This window comes from Clinocottus analis, unplaced genomic scaffold (genome assembly GCF_023055335.1).
Source record: "Clinocottus analis isolate CAN_PGR_092001 unplaced genomic scaffold, fCliAna1.0.p SCAF_5, whole genome shotgun sequence".
Taxonomy (NCBI): Eukaryota; Metazoa; Chordata; class Actinopteri; order Perciformes; family Cottidae; genus Clinocottus; species Clinocottus analis.
This window is the reverse complement of record NW_027176207.1, coordinates 13,530,773-13,557,116: the sequence shown is the minus strand read 5'-3', so window position 1 is coordinate 13,557,116 and position 26,344 is coordinate 13,530,773. Positions and strand designations below refer to the sequence as shown.

Below are 26,344 nucleotides of genomic sequence, written 5' to 3'. Positions count from 1 at the left end.
CTGTTTATGACGTTATCGTCTCAGCTGTAGTTTGTCTTTCGAGCTAATTATCAAATGTTTGCGTTCTAACATGCTCAACATTAAGCTTCCTCCAGTCCGTGCTGTACCTCAGCACCGTCTCAGAGAGAACCCCTTTGTCTTATTAAATCTGGAGGTCACTGAATCTTTTGTCAGCACCAAAAAATTATAACACTTGCTTTGAAAAATAAATATTTGTTGGATATTGCTCCTCAACATTTGTAAAAGAGATGAATAAGAAACAGGCATGGAACAATTATAAAGAGATTTTCCAGAGGTAGTTGTGGCACTAGTACATGATGGAATGTTCAGACTATAAAGTTATATGCTTCCTGACTTTCTGGTGCAGGAACATGAGTGACCACGATTAGGCAGCAAGCCAGAAAGAGGTGAATGACCTCAGTGCCATTCACCTCTCACTCGTGCTTTACTTCAGAAAAAGTAAACCCTCTCAGCCTGTAATAGCTTTCTTATTAAATATTTGTTCTAATTTTCATTAGCAGTCCTTCTCTTTTACACTTTTGTCCATTGTCCCAGTTAGATTTTTAATAGATAGCAAACTTTTTTTTTTTACTTAAATCTAGAGGTGTAAGATGAAGGACAACTTCTGCAATGATAAATGCCATTTATTTTGCCTCTCCAACTGACATTTAGTGATTATTCGTGAGGAAAAAGGAAAATCTTTCAAAAACATGTAATACACGTTTAAATAAACAGGTTTATTTTGGTCAAACCTGACTAAATAACCCTTATTTTCCAGGATGTTTTCTGCCTGCATTAGAGTGATGCTCCCAACACTTTATGTATACTAATCATTTGACATAGTTCAGTAGTCTTTAGTCGTAGAACTGGGTAGAGAACTGACAAAATGACAACACACTAATGTAAAGCATGTAAAGTAATGTATGTTGGACATGAAACAATTTAATTTACATTAATTTCGCACAGCTTCAAGGACATTGCTTGATCTTTTTTATATCCTATATTTACCAGGAAGGAAACGACACACCCTGTCAAAGTTCATGCATTCTGACACATTGTGTCTCACCCTTAACTTTGACCTTTGTGTTTATTTTAACTACTGTGATTTAAGTCTGTGAATGAATTATGAATGGTAAATTACACAGGTGTTCTCATTAACATGTAAGGAGTCATCCCACCTTCACTTCTTCAAAATCACCTGTCGGGTGAAGTACTCTCGCTGTTGAACCTGTGAACAGGTTTAAGTAGATCTTGTAATCTTTCAAGTCATTTCTACAAGGACAGAAAGCAAAGTTCAATTCAAAGACATTTCTGTTTAAGCGTCAGTGAATTTCTCGAGAGGGGCTTCTGCTTGCGATGGAGGAAATCCTTAACGGCACCATTGATCCGGCTTGTTTGCAAGAGCCCCCGCTGGCCATGCACGTGATAAAGGGTAAGTGACCCGTGTTACCACATCCTGCATGCTGATGATGTTTCCCTATCACCTGGTTTGAGCTAATGACATAAACAGCTCACTAAGCAGTGTCAATATGCTATTGAGTTCTTCTTCACTTATTTGCCTCTGTTCAAAATGTAACAATATCATATTTGAGCCAAGCTAAATCTATTTGGGGCTGCTTGTGTGTATTCATTTCAAAAAGTGTCAAATACTGTGTAATGTATGTTTTCCCTGCTCCCCGTTTCCAACCAGAGCTTGATGTGTTCGGATGGTGCCTGTACTCCGTGCTCACCTTCATGTCCTGCGTCTCCCTGCTGCTGTACTTGGAGCAGTGCGCTTATATTTATAAAAAGATGTCCTACCCCAAGAAGACGACCCTCATCTGGATAAGTGGTGCAGCACCAGTAAGCATCTGGAGCCTGTTGTGATATAATAATAAACTTGCTGATTCTAATAATCAATCTAATATCAAGCACATTATTTGTAAAATAAATGTCAAGCTCTCAGGTTTAAGGCCCTTTGAAAGACAAGATGAGATCTAAATCCATGCATGATGTATTGCTCTGTTTCAGGTCATTGCCACCGTGTCTTGTTTTGGGATGTGGATCCCGAGGGCCGTCATGTTCACTGACATGACGTCTAACTGGTACGTTTTCTCTCAACTACGCCTAAATTAGTGCACAGGGGAAAGTATTGTCTTCTTTTCATTGATGTTTCTAAAAAGATACGTGAATATTTGAATCTGTCCGTTTCGATGTTCACTCTTATCTGTACTTGCTTCCTTTTATGACTTTCATTTTTTTCAAGTCTGTTATCTAATAGCTGTGACCAGTAGCTCCCCCATCCTCCCGTTGAATCATTCATTCATCTCCTACCAGCATGTGCTCAACTCTCTATTGGAGTTTTTTGGGCACAGTATGTACAGTCCAGCATGTTTACCAGCTGGGTCAAAATACATTAACAAAGGCTGTTTTTGATTTGCTCTCTCGTGTCAAAGAGTTTGTTCCTGTGCTTTTATGTAATGAATAAAAAAGATAAAAAATGCAATGTGTGTTTTAGCTCCCTCGCTGAAAAAGCTTTCGTACAGCATCACACACTAAAAGTAAAGCTCAATATTTCATGAGTCCATCCGATGTATTACCTGCTCTCTATAAACAGGCCTAAATATCTTCTCCTTCTCTGTGTAGTTATTTTGCAGTCGTGGTGTATAAGGTCTTGGTTCTGATTATCGAAGAGTTTGGGGGCACCGATGCTTTTATAAAGCGGTTTTCCGGGAAACCATTTAAAATCCAAACGGGCCCGTGCTGCTGCTGCTGCCTCTGTTTACCCTGGGTGCCCATGTCACGGTATGTGTACCTGTTTATTGTGTCACTGCTCTGGTTCTAATACCTGAAGCCTCTGTTTTTTACTGCACATTTCTATCACCATGTAATCCTGCTCTTATTAACATGTATTATACACTCTTCCCGTGTTGAATGTACATTGTCTTGTGATTGTGTACGTTTCTTATCTTTCAGGCGATGGCTGTTCTTCATGAAGTTGGGTGTTCTTCAGTATGCAATCCTAAAGACGGTGCTCTCTATCCTCTCCATAGTGTTGTGGACAAATGGAAACTTTGATCTTGCTGATGTAAGTGTTTAAAATGCTTCTCTGATTGCACTGAAAATGTTATCAACATGACATGCAATTTATAGTGATTATTCATTTTAATTATTAATGTTGTTTCTGCCATTTTCTCATGTGTTTGCCGTACAGTATTGTGTCTGTGCTGTTTGTGTCACTTGTGTGGACTGTGTAACTGCACAGTGGGAATGAGAACAAAATGAGAATTGGTTCTCAATTCATTTTACCTAGTTAAATGAAGGTTAAATAAAATATCCATTTGCTTCTTTTTCAGCTAGAGATCACTGGTACAGCCATTTGGATTAACCCATTCATTGGTGTTCTCACGATCATCTCCCTTTGGCCCGTTGCCATCATCTTCATGAACACCAACAGCTTTCTACGCGACATCAAAATTGTACCCAAGTATGCTCTCTACCAGGTGAGTCAATACAACCAATATCATATGTTACAATCTCAAAAGACACTTTAATACTTTCAGTAGACATTTCTCAGAAACCGTGACTTGTTCCTCCTATTCAACAAAGTGAAGGAGAACACTGAAAGAGCAACGGGGTTTGTCCCTAGTTTGAAATGTGACTGTAGTTACATTTGTTTTGTGCCATTAAACTAAACTCCTGCAGAAGAATTCTGATCCCGCATCTTGAAATGCATGCACATTGTATGTACAGTATGAAACTGATCAATTATTGTTTTTTTCCTCAGCTAATACTTGTCCTGAGTCAGCTGCAGACATCAATCATTAACATCCTGGCCATGGATGGGACCATCGCCTGTGCCCCTCCCTTCTCGTCTCAGGCCCGTGGCTCCAGTAAGAAACATCCCTGAAAGTCCGGCTGCCCAAGTGGGAGGTGAAACAATCTGCAACCCTGATTTGCTCTCTCTCTCTCTCTCTCTCTCTCTCTCTCTCTCTCTCTCTCTCTCTCTCTCTCTCTCTCTCTCTCTCTCTCTGTCTCTGCTGCAGTGCTGAGTCAGCAGATGATGATCGTAGAGATGTTCATCATCACTGTGGTTAATCAGCGTTTGTACCGTCGAACATATGACGAACTTCCAACTGAGTCTCATGACAATGACAAGGACGCTGAAGTCGCCCAGAAGATTACCCTCGTGGAGCATGACGTCTAAACAAAGAAGACAGTGACGAAAAAATGAAAGTCAATGCTACTCTTTAATGACGTACCATCTAAGAGAGCATCGAATAGCCATGTGACCTCATTCTGCAAAGGGAGGGGAACATCACTTTCAACCCTTTTTTATTGGTACCTTTCACACAGTTTAGTCAATATCTGTATCCAGTAGAAGATGCAACTTAAAGAGTGAATTCAGCCCCAGAAATCTTCCCCGAAAAATTGTCCACAGTGAGGCCTGTGGGTTATCCAGAGTAAATAGGACATTGATTCTGGAAACAGATGTGGGCTGTTGGATTGTTTACACGTTTTTAAATGATACTTTGAAAGATACTTTGTCTTATGGAACTGGAGAAGAGCAGAGACTTACAACTAAGTGTATAGTTTATATAAATGCATGTCATACTGGAACAAAACACATTTTTACTTTAACCTTGAGAACAATAAATGAGAATGCCAGTTTGTGTGTGTGTGTGTGTGTGTGTGTGTGTGTGTGTGTGTGTGTGTGTGTGTGTGTGTGTGTGTGTGTGTGTGTGGTGTCATTACAATAACAGTGATTTTGGCCAAGGTGAGTGGATGTTGAAGCCTACATTGACGTCTGATGTATTATTTTGAATTCAAGTGGACAGTAAATACTAACACAGTATTGACTTGTTGTGCATGTCGTCACTACAGTGTCCATGATGCATGTATTAAACTAAATACATTTGTTATTCACTGTGGCATGATTAAGGAAACTCAATCCTCATGATTTGTCCTCGAGGACTCCATCCTGCTGTGTGGAAAACAGCCAGATTTGTTCCAAGACTGCTGACCCAGTTACTCAGTTCTATTTGGGACAGGAAACACATGCAGATGAGACAGCAGCTTTATTTTCAGACTCAGTGTTCATTTTACAGCCATCTCCAGCCAAACATGTTGTTTCTTTAGCAACCACAAGAGGCCGGGCTTGTTCCACCCCAAACCAGTGACGTCCTTGAACCCGTCATTCATTATATTGATTATTTGTTTTCCGTTTAACAAAAACTTTACTTTTCAAATACTACACATTTGAGTTTTACAGTTTCTTATTTTAAAAGCAATTAAAATTTAAAAAAAACAACAAAGCAATGTATAAAGGCTTATGCCAACATTACACCAAGATGCCTTATAGGACTTAAATTTAGTTTAACTTAAAGAATCTGTAGTTGGTATTTACAGACAGAAATAAGATTCTTACCAATGTTTTGTCATCTGAAAAGGTGAATATATATTAAAGCTTGAGCTCCGTATCAGCAATGATTCTCAAGTGGGGATAGGTAAAGGCACTGCAGGGGGTACGTGAGATTAAAAATGTTTGTAAAAGTAACATGCATTCAAAACAATCCTTTAAAAATGACTATATAAGTGTAAATTCATGAACTGAATTTAATATATTCTATATTAAATCAGACACTGATGGAACAGCGCTGTCTATTACGTTTTTTTGTTCAACCAAGAATGCTTTGCGCTGGTTACGGGGTACTTGGCTGAAAACATATATATAGTTTACAGGTGTTACATCACTGAAAGAAGGTTGAGAACCACTGGATTATAGGATTGCATTGTATCGCCTTTTATTGAATGCTATAATCTAAATATTGCTAAAATAAAAATGTACGCATAATATTATTGACAAGACCAGACAATAAGAGAGACCATAATAATGCTGTCAAACTCAATATAGCTGAATGACATATTTTTCTTAAATAGATTTGCTCTTTATGAATCTACTCATTCATTTACAATCATATAATCTTTCTCAAAGGCTCGGTTGTCTTCAGGACTGCTGTTGACAATGTTAAGGTTGTTAAAAGGGCACGCACTCCCACAAGATTGATCACTTTTATCTGATTATATAATAGAAACAGCAACAGTTGAGTTCCACAGGACATTTTAGTTTTGTTAAAATTATGTTTAGTTTTTTAAGTAACGGCATCATACAGTAGCATAGGAGATATACTTTGAAGAGAAAATGTCAGTATTCTTCAGAGGCTTAGGTCAATATGCTAATTATCTCCCAAACTTGAATGTGATAAAAGCTCAGACTTTACCATAATGACTATTTATAAAATGGCAATATTCTAATAATTTATACATTGGTTGCTGCGACACACTCAGTGTGAATCAAAGCAAATCTGTTCCATGAACCGATTATTAGGCCGCACATAAACTTACATCGCATTAATCTGGATTAGATATTTATGTAAAGCCAGATCATTCAGAATTCATAATTTTGCCCTATTAATGGAGCATTTGTCTCCGCTGTTATGTAAACAGAGTCATCAGACAGAGCGGACGGGAGCGAGGAAGGGAAAGCTCTGTTTTTGTCGGGCGGGCTGATGACGGCCTCTGGCTCCGCATTGCTGACAAAAGCTGCTTAGCCCCTCAGTTGCTATGGCAACCAGGGGGAGCAGCCAGGCAAAAAGCAAGGCGAAGGGGAGGGGCTTCCACGGGAGAAGTAGAGGAGAAAGGGCTGGATGGGAGAGATAGACAGAGGGAGGGATAGAGACGACCGATAAAGAAACGCACCGAGAGCAACAGAGGTAAAGCAAGGCTGAGCACGACGAGAGAGGTAAGAGCTGGATATAAATGCTCACTCCGCAGGCTGGGGAAGGATAACTACAGCGAGAAACTGGAGGATACAGAGAAAAGGGGAAACGGAGAGAAGATGGATGTACAAACAGAGAACGTGGACCCCCCGCCTTGTGAATCCCAGTCGAAGGGAAAAAGCAGAAAAGGATTCAAGCTGTTTGGCAAACGCAAGCCAGGTAACATATTTTCTCTACGAGGCAAAGAGGGTGGAAACAACAAGTCACCTGTTATCAGGAGCAGCACCACAGATGGATTATCACCAGATTCAGAGCAGGAGCCAGACAAGGAAAACGGACAGGAGGTGAGTCAAGGAGAGAGGGAGCAGGCAGAGGAGGAGCCGCAGGATGAAGATGGCGAGCTGGCTGCCGCTGCTTCTCGCGCCTCCATTTCTTCAGCCAGCTCGGCCAAGTCCCTCAGCTTCCTGTCGCTGCTGAGGGGCGGCCGGAGAGGAACGGGGGACCGCAGAGTCCGCACGGTGTGCCAGCCCGCTGGTCGGCAACGTCGTGGGCTGAAGGGTCTCTTCAACAGTGTTAAGTTCCGATCAAAAGATAAAGAGGAGGAAACACCTCCGAGCCCACTTCTCATGTCCTCACGCGCCAACAGTGTGGAAATCATCAAAGAGGACCTCACCCTCACCCCCAAATCCCATCCTCGCTCTCTGGACAGCCTCGAGACTGAGAGCTGTGAGCCTGACATGAGCTTCACAACACCGGACAGTGCAGCCGTGTCTTCAGTCGAGACCCTAAGTCCCCAGGTGAAGCCAAGCATTGTGAGTAGAACTAATGAGCATGTGCCGCCTTTACCCACGTCCGAACCACCCTTGGAGCCCGGTGATAACAGTCTGAGCTGCTTGCTGGCAGACATCTCCTCTCTCCTGACCTTTGACTCGATCACAGGGGGTGGAGACATCATGGCTGATGTGGAGGCAGAGTGGGGGAAAGCCAGCAGTCCCGTCAGTGGTGTGGTGACTGACTTCACGTCATTATCCACGTCTGTCTCTCCCAAACCATCCACCATCTCAACTCCACTGACCTCTTTCTCTATCAGCACTGCCACTACGGCCAAGCCCTCTCCTGTAGCCGCCCCCACAACAGCCTCGACCCAATCATTTACACCTCTGACCAGGGCAACGACAACTTCCTCTCCAATTGCCAAGCCCAGCGCCATCATCACGACTTTCACCAAATCTTCCACTTTGACCACTCACTCAGTCAAACTGAGCTCGGACTCTCAGCTTACAGACTCTAAGCCTTCAGCTAGCATTACAATTAAATCGACTCCTATCACATCAAAACCTTCAACTACTCCGTTAACGTCGACAAACTTTTCCGCTCCAATAATATACCTCCCTTCGGTGCCAATTAAATCCACAGTGAGCTCCACCTCTACTGCTACCACAGCTCCACCCAACACACTGGCCACTGTAGTCAAAGCTCCTTCCATTAATCCAACTCTTACCTGTATGGCTAAACTGGCTTCAGAGGTTGCAGCACCTCCTCAAGTTATTACCTCAGTAAGTAAACCTATGTCTGTGGCTCCTCCAACCACAGTATCAGCGAGAGCTCCACCAGTAACACATAGCACCCCCACCCCTGTTGCTTTTACTCAACCTCCATCTGCTAAATTGGATTCAGCGAGCTGTTTGAACCTGCAACCTTCCACTTCCTACAAACCTTCCCTAAATTCAGCTGCAGGAGAATCTAAGCCGCCAGTGATAGTATCACCACCCTCTGCTGTTACAACCAAACCCTCCTTTTCCACACCGGTTCCCCCTTCCAAGGTGACACCGGTTCCCACTTCAACTTTGACCTCAGGCTCGTTATCTGCGGCTCTCTCTAAGCCTACACTCACCTCGAGCCCGATGGACTTGAGTAAGACCCCTCCCTCCCTTGTAAGTGCTCCCGATAAGTATCCTTCCTCTACCCCGACTGCCACAACTAGAACCCAACCCTGCTCTGCATCTGTCCCGACTCCATCTTCTATTTCATTAGATACGATTGCTCCCATGACTAAACATATTCCTGCGCCAGTTTCTTTAGATAAGATGCCCTCTGTTCCCACACCAGCCCCAGCCCCCACCACTCATGCTGTTGTTATTCCAGCATTCCCAACACTTCCTACTCCAGCTCACATCCCAGTCTCTCAATTCAAAGCCCCTCCTGCTCCGGCTGAAATCCCAATTTCTGTATCTAAAGATTCACCTGCTCAAATGCAAGTTTCTCAATCTAAAGTCCCTCCTGTCACAGCTCAGATCCCAATGCATGTGTCTAATGATCTGCCGGTTCCTGTGAAAATGGAAGTTTCTCAGTCCAAAGTCGCTCCTGTCACTGCTCAAATACCAGCTCGTGTGTCTAATGATCCGCCTGCTCCTGTTCAAATGCAAAATCCTCAATCTAAAGCCCTTCCTGTCACTGCTCAGATCCCCATTTCTGTTACTAAAGCCCCTCCTGCTCATATCCCAGTGTCAATATCTACTGGCCTTCCTGCCCCTGTCAATATCCCATATTCTGTATCTAAAGACCCTCCTACTCAGATCACAGTATCTCAATCTAATGCCCCTCCTGCCCCTTGCCCCGTCACTTCTCCTCCTTCTACTCCTGCAGCCTGGTTGAGTGAGGCCCCAGCCTCTGCAAAAATGAGAGGAAATGGACAGGCATCAGTTAATCAGCAACTGATTAGTCCAAGTAGCACAGGTGCCCCGGGGGCCCAGACCATGCTGTCAAAAACAGAAGAACTGCATAATGAGTCAAGAACAAGCCTCCAGGGCGCCTCCAGAGAAAGTAGGATACCACTAGTCAAAGCATCAGGACTGAGCAAAATACCTGTCGTTGGAGGGGGCAGAGCAGCCAAGCCACCTGTCCGGGACAGTCAACATGTTGATGGCGACGCAAGCCGAGACCCACCTACTCCTGTAGAAGAGGAGAGGCCCCGTTTCTACTCATCACATGATGCAGGGAGCAAAGATAAAATTAGTGATGTTGAGGCATTTGTGCCCACCTCAAAACACACTCAGGAGGAGAGTCAGCAGCCTCCTCAGGCTAAAGTCCTCACCAGTTTACCGCGTGACTCAAAGATCCCTGTGAAGCACGGCGCCTCCAATATCCCTCAAGCTAAAGAGCCCTCTCGCACCAAGATACCCGTGTCCAAAGTTCCCGTTCGCAGGGCTGGGAACAAACCTGCAGCTGCAGGTGGTAGCTCTCAAATGAGAAAATAAATAAATGGACTTCAGTCATTTAATGGTACAGATTATGTCTTTGCAACTTTTTGTTTTCTCAAATATAACTTAAAGACAACCCTTTTTCTAAACTGTATTATACTTGGCTTCACGACACCATAAGCAACCGTAACAGAGTCAAGAAGGCTGACAGCACCCAAGCACAAAACATCTCCACAAGGAGCCCAAGCAACAATCCTGGCTCTTTGGTGCTGAGGCAACTGGACATGCACTCAGGAAAGGTTCGGGGGTCACACCTGAACACACAGCAGCATCGGGGACTAAGGATAAGCAAGAAAAGAGGTCTTCTGGGAACACAGTCACACACACAACATGGGCAAGTGCCTTTTTAAGAGGTGCTTTTTCGGACAGACTCTCAAAATCTTTTCTACAGTACTTTTAACTTTTGTTACTCCCATTTTTTGTAGGAACCGTCAAAATCTTTTGGTCTTTCTTTCCAGCAAATCTCTTTGATAATAACTAGTCCCTTTACTTTTTATTTATGTCTGGAGAAGAACAGCAGGAGCTCTATAAATGAATGCAACAACCAAATTTACATTCCGCACCTATCTTTGGATGTACAGTATGTAGCAACAAAAAACGTGCCATTCATTTTTGCACAAGATGTTGAACTGTCCGCCTGCTCATATGTAACATGATTAGATCTCACTGTGAACTCTGGAAGAGATTGGTTTTGAGGTAGGAGTGGAATATATCCTGCCAGTGAAGTGGACAGTAGACAGCAGCCATTATGAATGGCTCTGTGGACGTTGTGAGCGAGACATAGAGGATGCTGAGATGAGATCTCTCGTACACTGGCACGCCCTTATCCCACTTGTACTCAGATGAGAACAATATCTCTGTGTATAGTCTCATCAATGTTGTTCTGTTTCTTATTTAATCAATAAAACAATATGAGTATTCGCAAGGTGAGATATGTGTATATTGTGAATTATATACTGCATGTTTTTGCGATTAAGGCCGTTTGTAGATGGATAGGATGTGTGCACGTATAAAAGGATTTACATCATGTCTTTAAATAATTAAATGAGGAAGGAGATGGCAGAAGGGAAAGTAAAGAGATGTGACAAACATGTTGTATCTTCACTAATCGTATACAGCTTTGTTCAGAGTGTCCTCAGAGGAGCATCGTTTCAACACTATCTACACTCAAAGCTCACTGACCTGAAAAGCGAGCACATGAATGTCAGCAGAGCCCGGTCCAATCAGCTGCAAGGGAAAACGCTTAACATGCATACCTTATTATCAGGAAAAGGGTTAGGGAATGTGTGTCATTGCTATTCTTAGTGTGAAATGCACCCAATGGATGCGCTGCATAATGACTGAGTGGTTAATTTGATTTGGACCTTTAGTATGAGTTTGATATCATTGCAGACAAGGACAACGTGCAGATAGTTACTTGAACAAAAACAGGGATAGTAAACAAAAAAGACTAGATATAACCTTTGCACAAAGGCATAAAATGTAGGAAAAGCAACGTCCGCAGATACTTGTGGTGAGAGTCAAACCTCAGGTTACAGACGGGACACTGATCTAAATCATGCGGTGCTGTTATAAGGAGTCTGGTGTTAGGCATAAGGCGTAAGGACAAAGGGTGAATTTCTTACAAAAAAAGCAGCGTGGAGGTGACACAGAAAGACCTCTATGTACTTCAAGCAGCCACAGGCTGCAAGCTGAGGAAAAAAGGACCATCATTTGCCCAAGAAGAACACGAGGATTTCACCCCATCAGGTGCCGACACAGACTACAGAGGGTGAAACCGTCATCCTGAGAAGAGAACAGTTTCCCCCCCGAGGCTCAGACACAACACAGATTTCTCTCTCGGTAACACCTGCGATTTGGGTTTAAAACATTTAAAAATGTTCTTAAACTGAAAGTAGATTTATAATCACGCCTGACGTTTGGTAATGAGGCCTCACATTGTGACACAGCATGGTAAATTCGATCGTTCTCGCCATTTAAGGAAACTGCTGGTTTGAATCTTGTAGTTTTGAAGATAACTCTGACACAAGCAGGATCAGTGAATGCTGCCTTTGTCAACATTCGTTCACATGATTTTTTTTTTTTATAGCAATCTGTCTTTCGTGCTTCGAAGTGACAACAGCCTTAAGTGAAGAACAACAAAGGAACATGTTGGAATGATTGTCTTTTGAGCAACATTACATAAGCTCTCTCAGAGTTCATCTGTTTGTAGGTGGTTTGTGTGTCTTGGAGTCCAGTGCCCCCCCCCCCTCCAAAAAAAAAATGTTATATAAAGTACAGCACCATAGAGCACTCAGGCCACCCTGGCTTTCTTTGGTCTGCATGTGTTTGTCTGCTTTTGCCTCTGGAGAGTCGATGCGCCTCTTTAGAACCTAATTTAGCATGCTTCATTCTGTGTTTCCATGACAACCCCACTAGGTCAACCAATGAGAGGCTGCGTGTGTCGAGAGGAGGGGTTAACAAACACGAGTGCCTTAATGAGCACCCTCACAGTATACAAGTTAATAGGACTAATTATTACTTCATGCATCATTTCATATGGAATTATTGAATCACTACACATCATAATGATGCTCCGTAATGTTGAGACGTATGATTATCCATTTGTTTCTGAACAGTTTGTGCAATGACCTGAGCTAAACCAGCTGCGTAGAAAAACAATCAACAATTCTGACTTTCCTGTGATGGACTGAAACCAAAGACACACATCCTACACACCTATGAATATGAAGGCTAAACGATATGCATTTAAATGCATTGGGAAAAAGGCTGCGTCACACTGTAGATAATATTAAGATCCCAGTGAATCTGAGACATTTTTGAAGATATGCGTGAAGTGGTTGAAATAGCAAAATAATGCCACAGTAATGTTGGAATTGGCTCTAACCATTGATAATATAATATACATAAAATGGTGACTCATTTAAAAGGCTTGAGGATATAATAAATCCTTCAATTGCCACGATGATACGTGACAACAGTATACAAATACAAATTTCAAACTCAATAAACAAAGAGCCGATTCAACCATGAGTCATGAAGTCATTAAACTGTGTGTTCACCAGGCAAAGTAATCAAATCACTAATATGATTCAAAATACATTGTTTTAATTCATATTCATATTGATGTCAATTATATATAAAAAAACTGTGGCAAAGAGTTGATTAAAATAGTTTATATACAAACATATTCAATATTAAATGCATTAATATGTATGTGTATATATATATATATATATATATATATATATATATATATATGCAATAATTTTTTGGGCTTCAAGGCTTGTGTGTCCTACAGTGGACGACAGTTTGCAGCTGAGATGTGAACATGAGAGAAACCTCCGCTCAGTGACAAGCATCCAGGAAAAGGCAACAACTCCTTTGCACTCTGTCAAGCAGCAGCTGCTCACATGCTGTTCAACTGATCTTTCATTATCAAACACAGACTGTTGAAAAGAGTCAAAGAACGTAGAGATCAAACATATGGATTTTACAAAACATGTTCTAAAAAAGAATTTCTGTTTTGCTTCCAAAAAGTAAGTATTATATTAATATGCATGTGTTTATAAATGCATCTATTTCATATACAAGCATTATATGGCTCATTGAATATGGCGCTACTGCCCTGGGCATTACGTCATTTTAGTTTAATGACTCTGCACTGAGGACCCCTGCTGGTGGAAAAACATCATGAAACGCTGAGGAGTAACATGCGGGGGATGCAGTGCACACAGAGAGCATCACTGCTGCACAATATGGCCCCGTCCTCTCAGGCCTGCAGTCTCAACTATAGGGAGCCGGCTGCACTGTGTGAGGCGTGAAGCGCAGTACCATTGTGATTTGGTGATTTTGATATTTCTCAACAGCTTATAATAATTCATAACAATAAAAACCTGAAAGGTGACTGTTATCATTTCTCCTACCTGACTGAAGTTTGCATATATGAAGAAAAGCCCAAATTAGTGACACAGAGGGACATGTATGTGGTTTTAAGAAATACGAATGGTGGACATACAGCCCTGCTTTAAAATAAAAGCAGACACGCTAATGCCGCCAGTCTGGCAGCAGCAAGGAAATGCCTGAGTTAAAAATGTAATGTATACTCACACTAATTATAGAAATAATATTTGAAACAAAAACCCAAATACAGATGGGATGATCTTAACTGTTAAGACATTGGCAGGAAGTTGTGACCCACTGATACAGCCTGACGGCCAACAAGAAAAAGAGAAGGGAAGAAGTAGAACATTTTGAATATGTACATTATAAGATGCAAGGTTCTAAAAAGATGTTTGGCAGATCTGCAGCTGTCATAGACAAGCGGCATGGGTATGTAAAGCAGTTTAAAAGTGGAGCAGACGTAGCGTTTCTGATCATTTAGAAGTTTTAACTGAAAAAAAAACACAACATAAAAGGGAATATGATACAAGCAGAGATTTTGTTTAAAGAAGTTGGAAAAACAAACTACTAAATTAATGCACGTCTTCTGACGCTTCAGCCTCTCTTGGTACAAAAAGAACAACTAAATAGCTTAATTATGAAACCTGTGTTGCAATTGTTTTGTCGTTATACACGATTACATTATAAAGTGTCCTTTTAAACATGGGTTGTAGGCTCAAAATAACAAAAGTTTTTTTTTTGTTGTTGACCAGAGTAGAAAACCACTGTGTTTAATAAAATTTAGGGCCGTGTCCCCTGGTCTGTTGGGATCCGCTACACCATGAAATGCATGTGTCCTTCAGCACCCGTAACCATGACATCCATCCAGATACGCATGGCCTCGGGCGACGGAGCCACCATGTAGTACACCCGATCGTGGGTCTTCACACTGAACGTCAGCGAGGGGTTGGGGCTCTTGGGAGCAAAAGTGAATGTAAAGTTCATAAAAACAAGTGAAATGAAAATAGAGCGGGGAGATGATGCATGTGTTTGAGGGAGAGAGACAAATGGAGAGAGGAAAGCAGAGGATAAACAGATGTCAACGTTACTCAACCAAAATGAGGAATGTGCACAATCCCACATAGTGAAAATCCCAGACACATAAACTGACTTACTTTGTGTGCGTTCTTCAAATGGTCATAGTACACCTCCTCTATGGCTTGGAAGTAAATGACTCCTTTCACCTTGGTCTCGTGTTTGTCTGCAGTGGAGAATATAAACAGAGTCTTGTGAACACTGTGATCAAAGCTCGGTCTCCGCTTCCAAAGTATCCTGGCATCGCTTCAAAGTGACATCACTGTTGTGGAAACTTAGTCTGACATCCTAAACTGCATATTTCAAACAGAGAACCGAAAGCAAGAGTTGCTCACCGGCATAGTAAGTGAGCGTTCTGCGATTCTGGTCAAAGACAAACCAGCGCTTCTTCCAGGTCTTAATCTTGCCTCCCATTTTGACCAGGAAGCCTCGACAGGTCTTATCAGTGATGGCCAGATGGAAGCAGGCATCTGGACTGTGTCCCGCTGCCTCGATATGGCCGTGAAGATCAAAGTCGTCTTTCCTCACAGGGAGGTAGCGAGTCAACAGCCGCGACTATGGAGATTAACAGATTGATCAAGAAGTGTGTACACAAAGCTAACAGTGAAAAACAACCCATCAGATTTCAACCTCCTCTCATCAGTTACTCTAAATACCTGTGATCTTTGTTTCTCCCTGAGCTTCACTTCTCTCTCAACAAGTTTTTGTCTCCTGCTTGTCTCCTCCTGCAGGCGTTTCTCCAGGTCCTCCCTTCTTCGTCGCTCCTCCTCCAGAGCATGCCGGCGCATCTCCATCTCACGCTCCTGCACACGCCACATAGTGTAAATGACATCCATCATCGAATACACACATCCATATAAACAGGAAGTCTTGGTTGGGTTTGGTCCATTACCCGATGCTCAAGGAGTTTTTGTTTCTCAACCTGGGCCTCTCGGAGTAAACGCTCCATCTCCTCGAGCTTTGCCATATTGGACGTACTGGCGCTGATGGAAAATGGATAACACAAGTGGTCAAACACGAGAAGGGGAGAAGACACTCTCTTTCTGTCTTACTGTATATGAAAAGCTGAAACAACAAAAAACATCAAGGTGATAAAATAACTTGTAACAATTCAAAAAAAGGCCATGCAAACATACTTATTTGTACAAATACCAGCCAGTCTTTGGGTTTTTCTTTATTTTGAAAGAAACTAGCTTGTAAGCTCCAAGCTTAAGCACAACAAATGGCCACTAACACCATTACAAAGGCTGAGGCTGAATGTGCTAATGCTGATGTAAAAGTCCGTGAGAGAGTGTAAGGAGAGCCAGACATCATGTGGAAGTATTTATCTCTCATCTCACTCAAACACAGAACATCACAGCCTCTTCAAAAACCAAAAGCATTTCCTCTCTCAGTGTTCTCTCCTGATCATCTTCTGCGGCCTTCATACTCTAAATATACAACTCTTCTTCTTCTGACTCACACATATTTTCTCCGTCTATGCTTTTCAAAGTAACCTTTCATCATCGTGCTTTCTCTCTGACCTGGAGATGTTGTCTGGGGAGCAAGCGGAGAAGCTGGTCTCCAGGCTGTCGGAGCTGTCCACACTGACGGTATCTGAGGCCTGGCCGTGGTCCGGGTAGGTAAAGGAGTCTAAGAACATGCTGGTCTCAGACACCATCCTGCTGCAATAATCGCTTCTTCTCTGCCTGTCTTCATTTATGAGTGCATGGCTGTTGCCTGCTGACGGATGAAAATATTACAGTAAGAAAGTAGAAATTCTCACAGCATGCAAGATACAATATTAAAATATTCATTCACTATAATTTTATAAAAATCTGTCTGTAGCAACAGGGCATATTTACATTGATTAAACTGGATGGAGGAGGATTAAGGCTGTTGGGATGTGAAAATCGAGTTAATGCAGAATTGCTGTTCATCTTAAAACATTCTGAATCTCAGAAACTGTTATTATAATATGGAATTTAACAAGTGAATTCTGCAACTGAAGATTTAATCTTCCATGATTTCTAATATATAATAAAGTATACATCTTAAGTACTGCCATTACCAATAAAGATCCTCTTTATATGTTATAGGTTTTGGGAAATCTGTGCAAACAAGTAATTTGCCTAAAGATCACAAATTTCTATCTGATATGCTGTGCGGTTGTTCAGTATTTGATATCAGATGTGGACAAAATATGGCTCCCTTTGTGTTGTGCCACAGATTATTGCAGCAACATTTCTTGCCCTACATGTAAAACGCCCGAGGGTTGAAGTTGGCCACGTAGTAGAGATTTGATGCAGACAAACTGCGACAGCCCGACCCACTGACTCACTCTTGGGAAGGCGGCGGGTGCTCAGGTCCCTGGGGGAGAAACTGAAGCCTTGTGGGATGACGCTGCCACAGCTGGAGCTTTGAGACAAAGGCAAGTGGGCCTGAGGGGGAAACATCAGCACACATGTTGTTCAAGCTCGACAACCTTCACATTGCTACAAACTTTGTGAGCTGGATGGGTGTTGTACGCCAGACTGAAACGGAGAATTCCTGTTTGGGTGGATCATTCTCTAGAGACAAACAGTAAAAATATTTCTGGCTACAAGTAATGAGGGCAGTGAAATCCCCTTTTCTGCAGTCCAGATTCACTAAGAGCGCCATTTCTTAAAAACTCTTATCGGTTTTATTTTTACCTATGCATTTCTGTGTCCATTTCTTGAGTGACCAATTATGGCTACATGCTTGAGGACCTCTTGTGGTTGCAGTGACTCCCCCCTCCTCTCCCTCCCCCTCTTGTTTTACACTGCCATTTACTGCCTGCTGACTCCTCACACACCATGGGCCCCCCAGCTGGTAGGGGCCACTAATGATAACACAGCTGAGAGCATGGACAACCCCCAGCTGCTGCTCTGTAATTCATGTTTGATGTTTTGGACGTTGTGTTTTGCTAACAGCTAACAGAGCTACCCGTGCGCACATTGCTGTACATCGCCGCTGCTACGCGTGCAGACAGCTCAGTGCAATTTGTTTTTAAAAGATTGCATGGCACGTCTTGTACAACGACTTCAAGCCGATTGCTTAGGTAGATTGAGGGGTTATTTGAGTTTGACTGAAGTGTGTTTTATGACGTGTCGGGGGGTTAGCCAATTATGGGTTGTATTCATTCAACCTCATAGTATACAGCAGTGGTCGTTTGCAGACACCTGGAAGTGATCTGCACTCTACTGAATGCACCTTTCCAGTTCTGGCTGTAAGGCCTCTACCATAGTATCACAGTGCGCTTTATATAAGATAAATGCAAATAGTTCTTTCAAGCAACCAGTTTGATCCTACTTCCTTCAATGGCAGCTAAGATTACTTTTGACCAAAAGGTAAATGACCTTGGGAGGAAGCGTGCGTCCCAGGGATCTGCCATAAGAGGTGAGGAGCTGCTGGCTCCTCTTATGAGGTAGGCTGTCACTCGGGTGGCAGGAGTTTTCTTTGTTGCTTCTTTTCCTTTCCTTCAGAGATTGCTGCAGTGAGGAGACAAATCAGAGGGATCACAAAGGGTAAAAACAATTACACATAATGGGACATCTCATCAGAGACATTGACACTTTGGTCATTCACTGTGTGACAGAGACAGAGCAGCACTCTGCTGGTGGAAATATAAAGTGCCATTGAAGCTGTAACTTACACCTACCTCCCTCATGGCTGCAGGGTTGTTAGTGAAGGTCTGCCCCTCAGACAACTCTGCATACTTTCCTTCTATAGACGCCAGCTTCTCTCTCTCCTGTAGACATCGGGGTAAGATCTTCAAGTAAATTCAATTAAATATTTCAACATGTATATCAAAGAGGTTGTTTTTTTTTACCTTCTGAAGCATGACGAGCAAATTGTTTTTCTCTCTCTGGAAGTTTTCTCTTTCTTGTTGAGTCTGTAAGGTAATCTGTGAGGACTGTTTCTTCAGCGTCATGAGTCTTTCCTGTGAAAGAAGACAGCACAATATCAAAAGGCATTATCCTGCAATGTTGCACATTAGCAGAAATGTGTTTAATTATGAAGCAGCAGCAGAAAGAACAAGGGCACATTGTAATTTTGGGATGGGATATACAACATTTTTGAGAGATTTTTGTTAACATTTTCTTTAGACTCAGCCTCTGCCCTCTCTCTGTTGAACTGCCCTGGATTGAAAAATCCATCAATTATTTCTTTATTAGTACGCAAATAGTATTTCATGCTTACCAGTGTTGGTATTGCTGTTTCTTGTAATAAGTTCATGCTTTGTGCTGCGTACCTCACAATTTTGCAGCTTTATTTTCATGCACAACCTGTAGTTAGATTAATGACAACAAACCACAATGTAGTAATTGAAAAGAAAGCCAATATTTAAAATCATCACTGTAAATCAAAACTGTTTCCAGAGTTTAAATATGCCGCAACAAATCTTGTATCGCATATCATTTGACGGATTAAGGTCAGATAAAGCACAGAATAAATGCACTTTATCTGATAATTTAACTACATCTTAAACTAGGACTGGGCTTTTTCTGTGGGCCAGTTACTGAAATCGGAGAGCAAGACGTACTTTAAGGAAAATGTTGAGTCGTGTTCTGTCATTATGTTCCAAAAATACTATCATTTTTATCCTGTAAATAAGCCTGACTGGATGTTGGACAATAAAAAGGGATGCGGTGCCAGCAATAGCTCGGATGTTAAACATGCTACACATGCTACATGCACTCGCATAGAACTTCGTACCTTGCGTGTGACTGCAATACGCTGACACTCTGCGATCTCTCGCAGCAGCTCTTGGCTCTGACTGTCTTTTTCTTCGCTCTGAATAATTTCTCTCTCCAGTTTCTGAAACTCCAAATCCTCCAAACTTTTATTCTGCTCTCCAGCGTCCTGAGAAACAGCACAGACGCACACGCACAATACGACAATAGAGTAAAAAACATGAATAGTATACGATAAATACTATAACTTTTAATATATTGTGCATACCTGTATGGAAATGGAACCAGTTTTTGGTGTTTTTGGCACTCTATTTAAGGCTAATGAAAACTTAAGCATTTAATATATTTTTGGCAACATAATAAGTGTTAAGCGTGTGTCCTTCCAAGGATTCAGGTGATTTCGTTTTCCACCAAACAAGGTCACGACGGATAATAAAGGTGCAAAAAGAAACACATTGGGAATAAAAGAAAAACCAGACCACACAGGTGAATTAGTTTTTTCTATGAGTCTTGGCGTTCAATCCTAACATGAGCTAATTCAGGGGAATACGGGACAAATGTTTTGTCCAGTTGAGTCAGTTTAGGTGTTCTGCCCAGATTACAAGGAAACTACTGCTGCTGAGAATGTCAGCTAACAGGTCTACATGCTAAAAACGTGTCTTTACGTTTGTGCTCTTTGTTCACTCTTTCTTGTGTCAACAGTTCATGTTGAGTTGTCTTAAAACAACTTTCCATGCTGCTTTGCAGATCCCATTTGTGATGAGTCCCCTTGATCTGGTGTTTTAAGCATTTCCTCTTGGAAACATGATTTGTTTGTTTGGATTTAAAGGGAAATGTAACTGAAGCCCTGTTGGAGGAAGCTGTGGTTGACCTGAACTAATCCCCTACAGTTGACTTGAGCTGTTGCTTCAGTGCCTGCGAACCTGTGTGCACAAACTATGTCTGCCATGGCTTGATCATGGTCATTTTTTGTTTACCTGCGATTTCTCAGTGTGGCTTGGCTTCTCAATACGATGAATCTTTTTCTTAAGTTGGTCCAGAATCTCCTTTTCCCTCTGCAGCTGGGTCATCTCTGACTCCTGTTCGCCCTCGAGCAGAGCACACTCCACCTCCATCTGCAGGAAAACGGCCCCACAGAGTAAATAAACTGCCATAAAAATGTATTGGATGCTTAAAGTAAAACCAACTTGATTACATAAATAATCAGACAGCATGAGACAAACAAAAGACTAAATGCATGATTTCTGCATCTCACTTCATCAACTTTACTGAGATCAACGTGACTGATAAACTACTGCACAAGGCTCATAGGTTATCAACGAGCCGTCAGTTTATCTCACACGAGATGAGAAGCAACTCTATCAAGCTGTTCAAGTGTCAGGTTGTACCTCTCGGACAGACTCCTCCATCTGGTTGTCCAGGTCTTTGATCTTCTGCTCCAACTCTTCTATGTTGTTCACAACTTGAATCCTCTCTTCCTCTATGTGCGTTACTTCCTGTTTCAGCTGCATGCTCTCCAAAACCTGGAGCGACATCAGGAATGCAAATAAATGCTTGGCCGTAAAGGACACATCATATTTTATGAAAATACCTATCATAAGCTTCTCGTGTTTGATGAAGAGTACGCTTTTTTTCAACTTTTTTTTCATTCATACTGTGCAATAGATTGTACAATTATTCGCCAGCCTGTATAATCAGTTATTTTGAATTTGACGGCAGCAGCTGCTGTTTTAACTCATCTCGAGTTGGATCATTGACAACAGTGGCAGAATTCTTTTCTTCGGGGTGTAATGGAAATCTCTGTGTACTCCACTTCGGTTACAGCAAAATACTCCCACGTATTCCATCGTCTACCAACATCCTACAAACATCCATTCATACTCATTAGTGGGTACATTTAAGAGATCCTGTATTATCAGGTATATCTTCCTTTTAGGACTTTGTTTTTGTGGCCGCGGCATCTGTGGTCAGCAGCTCTAGGATTTATAGTTCCCCCAGCGGGTTGTGAGTCCTCTTTCTTCCTGCACATACTGCTCTGAGGAATGGAGATGGTGGATGAAAGGGTATTTGGAGTCTGTAAACCTCTGTCACGATTGACACATTGCAGAAAGAGACGGTCTTACACTGGAAATCTAATTTCTGCAAACTCAAGGTGTGTTTGAAAGTTGTATCTTTCACATAAAAAACAAACATTACTTGATGACCTGTGTTGACGTGTTCACTACATTCTGATCTTCACATCCATTCAGCCTCAGCGAAAAATGTCAAAACATCTGGAAAAGCGCATGTCTTCACCATGCATATACACCAGCATTCTTCCACTCCCACCCACCCACACACAGTTGTGCATGCACACACACACCCATGCACACACTAATTCTCCTTGGGATAAAGTCATTTCCTGTTCCCTCGAGTTGAGTGCAGAAACAAAACGTGGACTTCTTCATTAAAACCAGACCAAGCCATTAGGTTGTTACTGCTCTAGAGTGGAAAAGAAACTGCACTTTTACAGAGACAGCAACTCAGCAGCATTAGGACTGACAGTGGAGGAGGGGCCTGGCATGGGAGCAGTAAGTGGGAGGAGCCTGGTTTGATCAGAGTCAATATATATATATATATATATATATATATATATATATATATATATATATATATATATATATATATATATATATATATATATATATATATATATATATATATATATATATATATATATATATATATATATATATAGTTCAGGTGTGAGCCCTCTGTTATCACCTGCAGCAGCACCCTTGGCTCTGCTGGCAGCAATTGGTAGTACGTTGATGCTTGCAGTACCTTGATGATTTAGTTATTTACATTCATTAAAAATTCTGTTAATTCGTGTCAGTTATAGAGTAGCTCGATATTTGCTCCCAATGTATTACGTTTTCTGTATTGTGATGACGCACAGCATGGATTTTCTTCTTAACCAGCATTGATTGTGCCAGCCTTTCCACCTCGACATGTCGACAATAAAACACAACGGATGTGGACTCATCCAGTGTCGTATTGTGCCTGATCATCTATCACAGCTCCTGGTCATTAGCTTGGTAAATGGACTGTACTTTTATAGCACTGTTCTTGTCTTCCGACCCCTCAAAAGCGCCTTAAAGCGCCATCATTCACCCATTCACAAACATTCATACACTGATGGCAGGGGGTATCGTGCGAGGTTCCCACTCAGCTATGTGGGGTTCTTGCCCAAGGACACATCGACATGGACTAGCAGAGCTGGGGATCTAACCACCAATCCTCTGATTGAAGGACCACCCTGCTCACCGCTGAGCCACAGTCGCCCCAGCTCACCCTCATGCAGCCCTGAATATTCTACAGGAGGTAGCTTTGATTTCCCTGTTTGTGTCTGAACATAAACAGGAAATGTCCAAACTGTACACCAGAAACTGTGTTCATTTCCCTGCAATAAAGTTCACACACACACATTTGGTCTATTCCGAAACTTTGTAAACTGCACCAGGTTTTGAAACGCTGTTCTGTGAAGAGTGAAGTGGAAAGCGTTTTCCCTGATATTTCAAAAGGTAAACAAAGATCAACAAGCTATCAGCATTGCACACATTCAAAGTAGACATTTTGACTTAGTAATAGTGTCATAGTAGGAAAAGATGTGTTATTAATAACAAAATCTCTGTTCAGTTCAAGTGTCCCAGTAAGCCGTGACAGTGTGAAAATGAGTCAGTTACGCGCGATAAATCCCTGCTGACAATTGAGCACCTCTGTTGCTTTTTTTTCACCTCATTATTTTGGTGTAAAAATTCACGAGTTTATTCTCAGCTTTGTCTCTGTCAACCTCATTTATAGCTGCAGCTGTTTTTAGCACAAACAACTGCACCAAGATTAGCAAAGCCGACCGTTCTTCTGTCCCAAAGTGTACTCAAGAAAATCAATGAATGCAGCTCTAAGGACCATTCTATCACAACATGTATAAGTCACCATATAGTAGCTGCTGTAGCTGTGTGGTATGACGTGTTTTTGTGTTTGTGGTCACCTCTATGTTGCTGATTTGAATCATGAAATGTATTGAAGGTTAAAATACTAATCAATTAAATCGTATGTAGTCCTTGAAATAAGAATCATTCCATCTTTATGGTCCCCGGAGTTAATTCAGTTTACAATGAATTTAGTAAAATGCAGCAAAAGTTGAAAGTTTATTCCATTAATTGTCTGTTGAAAAGCATGTTTTATTGCCTTTTTTTTTTTTTTTTTACATTTCTTAACTGGGATTTAATTCAATTCTTATCCTCCTGACCTAATGTTTATGAAAACCGGTCTATAGGCATGGCTTTGGATAACCTTACTTTGGCTCTGTGGTGGGTGGAGGGTGAGGGGGCGCTGCTGTTCAGGCTAATAGCCGGCGAGTGGGACCTGGCCTCTCTGTAGCCGCTCTGCTGACGCTGGCTGACCTGCTGCTCCTCAGCGTGTTGGAAGTCTCTGGCTTTGGCTGCAAAGCAGCTCTCTGGAGCGGCGCTGCCCGGAGAGTCGGAGAACACTGACTCATCGTCTGACACCTGCAGCTTCTCCAGCTCCTTATTGATCTTCTGCAGGTCAGAAACAGCTGAGGCCGCCGGCTCTCTCTCCACATGGCCAAACTCAGTGCACAGGTTTAAGATGGTCTCTAGACGCTGGCACTCCTGTGGACAGGTGATACAACCATAATTATCTAACAATGTTTTAGTTGTTACTGTTAACTTCAATGCTTTAAAACAAGGTGTTCATACGTTTTGAAAGTAGTCTAAAAGTGGACGAATCAGGGTCAAACAGAAACTCACCAATCTCTGCACTTTCTGCTCCCTGAGTCGTTCATCTCTCTGGTGCAGGTGATAGTCTCTCAGCTCCTCTTTGCCATTCAGAGAGCTAATGCTGCCCACCCGTTGCCCTGGACCCAGCCCACCCTTCCCAAAGGACAACCTCCCCTCTCCGAAGCCCAGATCTAAGCCTGTCCCGTCCATCTCTACACCCAGGGAGCTCAGAGAGATTAGGCTGGCCCTCCTGGGAGTGCTGGGCATGCTGGCTGGTACTGTCACATCTGGTGGCTGCTCCAAGGAGGAGAGACTATGCCGCTGCCCTGCTGAGCCTCTGTGGGAACCCACTGAGTGTCGTGACGGTAGTGACAGAGCGGGGGGCTCTGCTGCGTTGTGAAGCCGCGGCAGAGAACGACTATGCAACCCCAGGCTGTTGAGGGAGCCAGTTGAGTATTTCCGCTGCCGGGAGTCTCCTCCAGTTTTGCACTGAGAGTAGAGCCTGCGGCTCATGCGAGGGCTGGACGGCACGCTGGCAGCTCCACTTTTGACCCTGGGAGAGCGAGGTAGGGGCTGCCCATAGGAGAGCTGAGAGCTCCCGTCTGCTGTGTGAGAGAGGAGCAGACTGTCTTGCGACTGGTGGCGAGGGTGGGAATGACGAAGCAAGCCGTTAGGGCTCAGCTGGCGGTCACCTTGGCGAGGTGATGGAGGCACGCTGCTGCTGGTCATGTAGGACAAAGTTCTGGAGGCAGACGGAGGCCGCTCTGTGTTGCCGAGCATCGACAGCGGCCTGGTGGACTGGGAGCCGACAGGTGAAGGCACGCTGAGGTATTTGCGGTTGCACTCAGCCGCCCTCAAACTGGCCTCCAGAGCACTCTTCCTGCGCTGCAGCGTCTCCATTAGGTCCTGTAGCTCTGCCTTCGAGCGAGAGCCTCTCAGCAACGACCCACCCACTGAGCCACTGCTGCTGCGCTCCATCTTTACACAATCTGTAAAAAAGAGAGAGTTGGCAGACCATGAAACCTGTCCCTTTTTGGACTATGTGTCTGTCGGGTTTAATGCAGCCCACTTAATGAGCACCGGCTCAGCTATCACTCATGTGCTGAGTAAGGGGGGGAAACCAGTGAAGAATGTACGCTCATACAATTCTGAGCCCAATACAAACATGGGCTCAATCAGTGGTTCAGCTTCTTCTAAAAATGGAAGAATGCTGGTGGACCAAGACAAGCAAGAATGCATCATAGTCTCGACGGCGAGAGAGATCACTTCCAGCCCAGCCCAAATATCTGAGCATGCGATGTGTGTGTCCTGAGTCATCACGGTTGGCTGGATGCTGAACCATTAAGAGTTGTGATATTAGAGAATGTCCACATCCTGTTCTCCTTTGTCTCAAAACTCCTGATTATTTAACCCTGGTTTACTGGTTCAAATACAACGTGGCTTATTAACGTTGTATTACCATATCTAAAACTGTACATTACTGTAAGATTCGCTGCTGGATTACCAAATAAAAGTGAAGAAGAAAATGAAAATGTATGTTGAAAGTTGTCTTACCTGAGCTGTAGCCCAGTGTGGCCACAGCACTCCTCTGAGGAAACATGCTGTTCATCACACTGATCTCCGATCTCTGATGCCGTCTGATTGACGGTCAGCTGGGCCCTACGAGCTTTGTTCCTTGTGAGGAGGGAGAAAAGAGAGAGAATCAGTCTGAAACTCACTCAGCATGAACAAAATAGCAACTTCTCATTGCTCGTAATAATATTATCAAAAAGACTTGTACCTTGTAAGAAACTGATTTACCCATTGAAATACAAATATACTGAACCAGTATAACCAACAACAGTATTCCTGCAACATCATCTTTCAATAGG

The 26,344-nt window shown here is 42.7% G+C and overlaps 3 protein-coding genes across 3 annotated transcripts; 2 read left to right on the top strand and 1 right to left on the bottom strand.

The window, feature by feature from the left end:
• Window positions 1-1,356: 1,356 nt before the first annotated feature.
• On the top strand, window positions 1,357-4,186 carry LOC137802995 (organic solute transporter subunit alpha-like). The gene is made up of 8 exons (XM_068601233.1): window positions 1,357-1,432; window positions 1,691-1,842; window positions 2,011-2,084; window positions 2,626-2,784; window positions 2,956-3,067; window positions 3,336-3,482; window positions 3,767-3,872; window positions 4,026-4,186. The coding sequence occupies exons 1-8, from the start codon at window positions 1,357-1,359 to the stop codon at window positions 4,184-4,186; spliced, it is 987 nt and encodes a 328-aa protein (XP_068457334.1).
• A 2,473-nt stretch (window positions 4,187-6,659) lies between these two features.
• Window positions 6,660-10,948, top strand: LOC137803069 (mucin-5AC-like). Its single transcript, XM_068601333.1, has one exon. The coding sequence runs from the start codon at window positions 6,878-6,880 to the stop codon at window positions 10,013-10,015; it is 3,138 nt and encodes a 1,045-aa protein (XP_068457434.1). The 5' UTR covers window positions 6,660-6,877; the 3' UTR covers window positions 10,016-10,948.
• A 3,786-nt stretch (window positions 10,949-14,734) lies between these two features.
• Window positions 14,735-26,106, bottom strand: phldb2a (pleckstrin homology-like domain, family B, member 2a). The gene is made up of 16 exons (XM_068600776.1): window positions 26,028-26,106; window positions 24,504-25,462; window positions 24,033-24,365; window positions 21,081-21,215; window positions 20,670-20,807; window positions 19,715-19,861; window positions 18,828-18,938; window positions 18,657-18,746; window positions 18,355-18,486; window positions 17,316-17,415; window positions 16,519-16,714; window positions 15,888-15,978; window positions 15,652-15,798; window positions 15,331-15,550; window positions 15,076-15,161; window positions 14,735-14,875 (listed from the first exon to the last, which is right to left on the bottom strand). Exons 1-16 carry the CDS (start codon window positions 26,080-26,082, stop codon window positions 14,735-14,737), a joined length of 3,081 nt encoding a protein of 1,026 aa, XP_068456877.1. The 5' UTR covers window positions 26,083-26,106.
• Between the last annotated feature and the right edge of the window lie 238 nt (window positions 26,107-26,344).

What these genes read in the sequence shown, in the direction of transcription:
- LOC137803069 (XM_068601333.1), top strand. Translation starts at nt 6,878, where the DNA reads ATGGATGTACAAACAGAGAACGTGGACCCCCCGCCTTGTGAATCCCAG.
- phldb2a (XM_068600776.1), bottom strand. Translation starts at nt 26,082, where the DNA reads ATGAACAGCATGTTTCCTCAGAGGAGTGCTGTGGCCACACTGGGCTAC. An exon ending in CACACTGGGCTACAGCTCAG is followed by an intron (nt 25,463 to 26,027) that starts GTAAGACAACTT and finishes TCTTTTTTACAG; the next exon opens with ATTGTGTAAAGATGGAGCGC. An exon ending in TGCTCGTCATGCTTCAGAAG is followed by an intron (nt 18,747 to 18,827) that starts GTAAAAAAAAAC and finishes CGATGTCTACAG; the next exon opens with GAGAGAGAGAAGCTGGCGTC.
- LOC137802995 (XM_068601233.1), top strand. Translation starts at nt 1,357, where the DNA reads ATGGAGGAAATCCTTAACGGCACCATTGATCCGGCTTGTTTGCAAGAG. An exon ending in GGATAAGTGGTGCAGCACCA is followed by an intron (nt 1,843 to 2,010) that starts GTAAGCATCTGG and finishes GCTCTGTTTCAG; the next exon opens with GTCATTGCCACCGTGTCTTG. An exon ending in ACTGACATGACGTCTAACTG is followed by an intron (nt 2,085 to 2,625) that starts GTACGTTTTCTC and finishes TTCTCTGTGTAG; the next exon opens with TTATTTTGCAGTCGTGGTGT.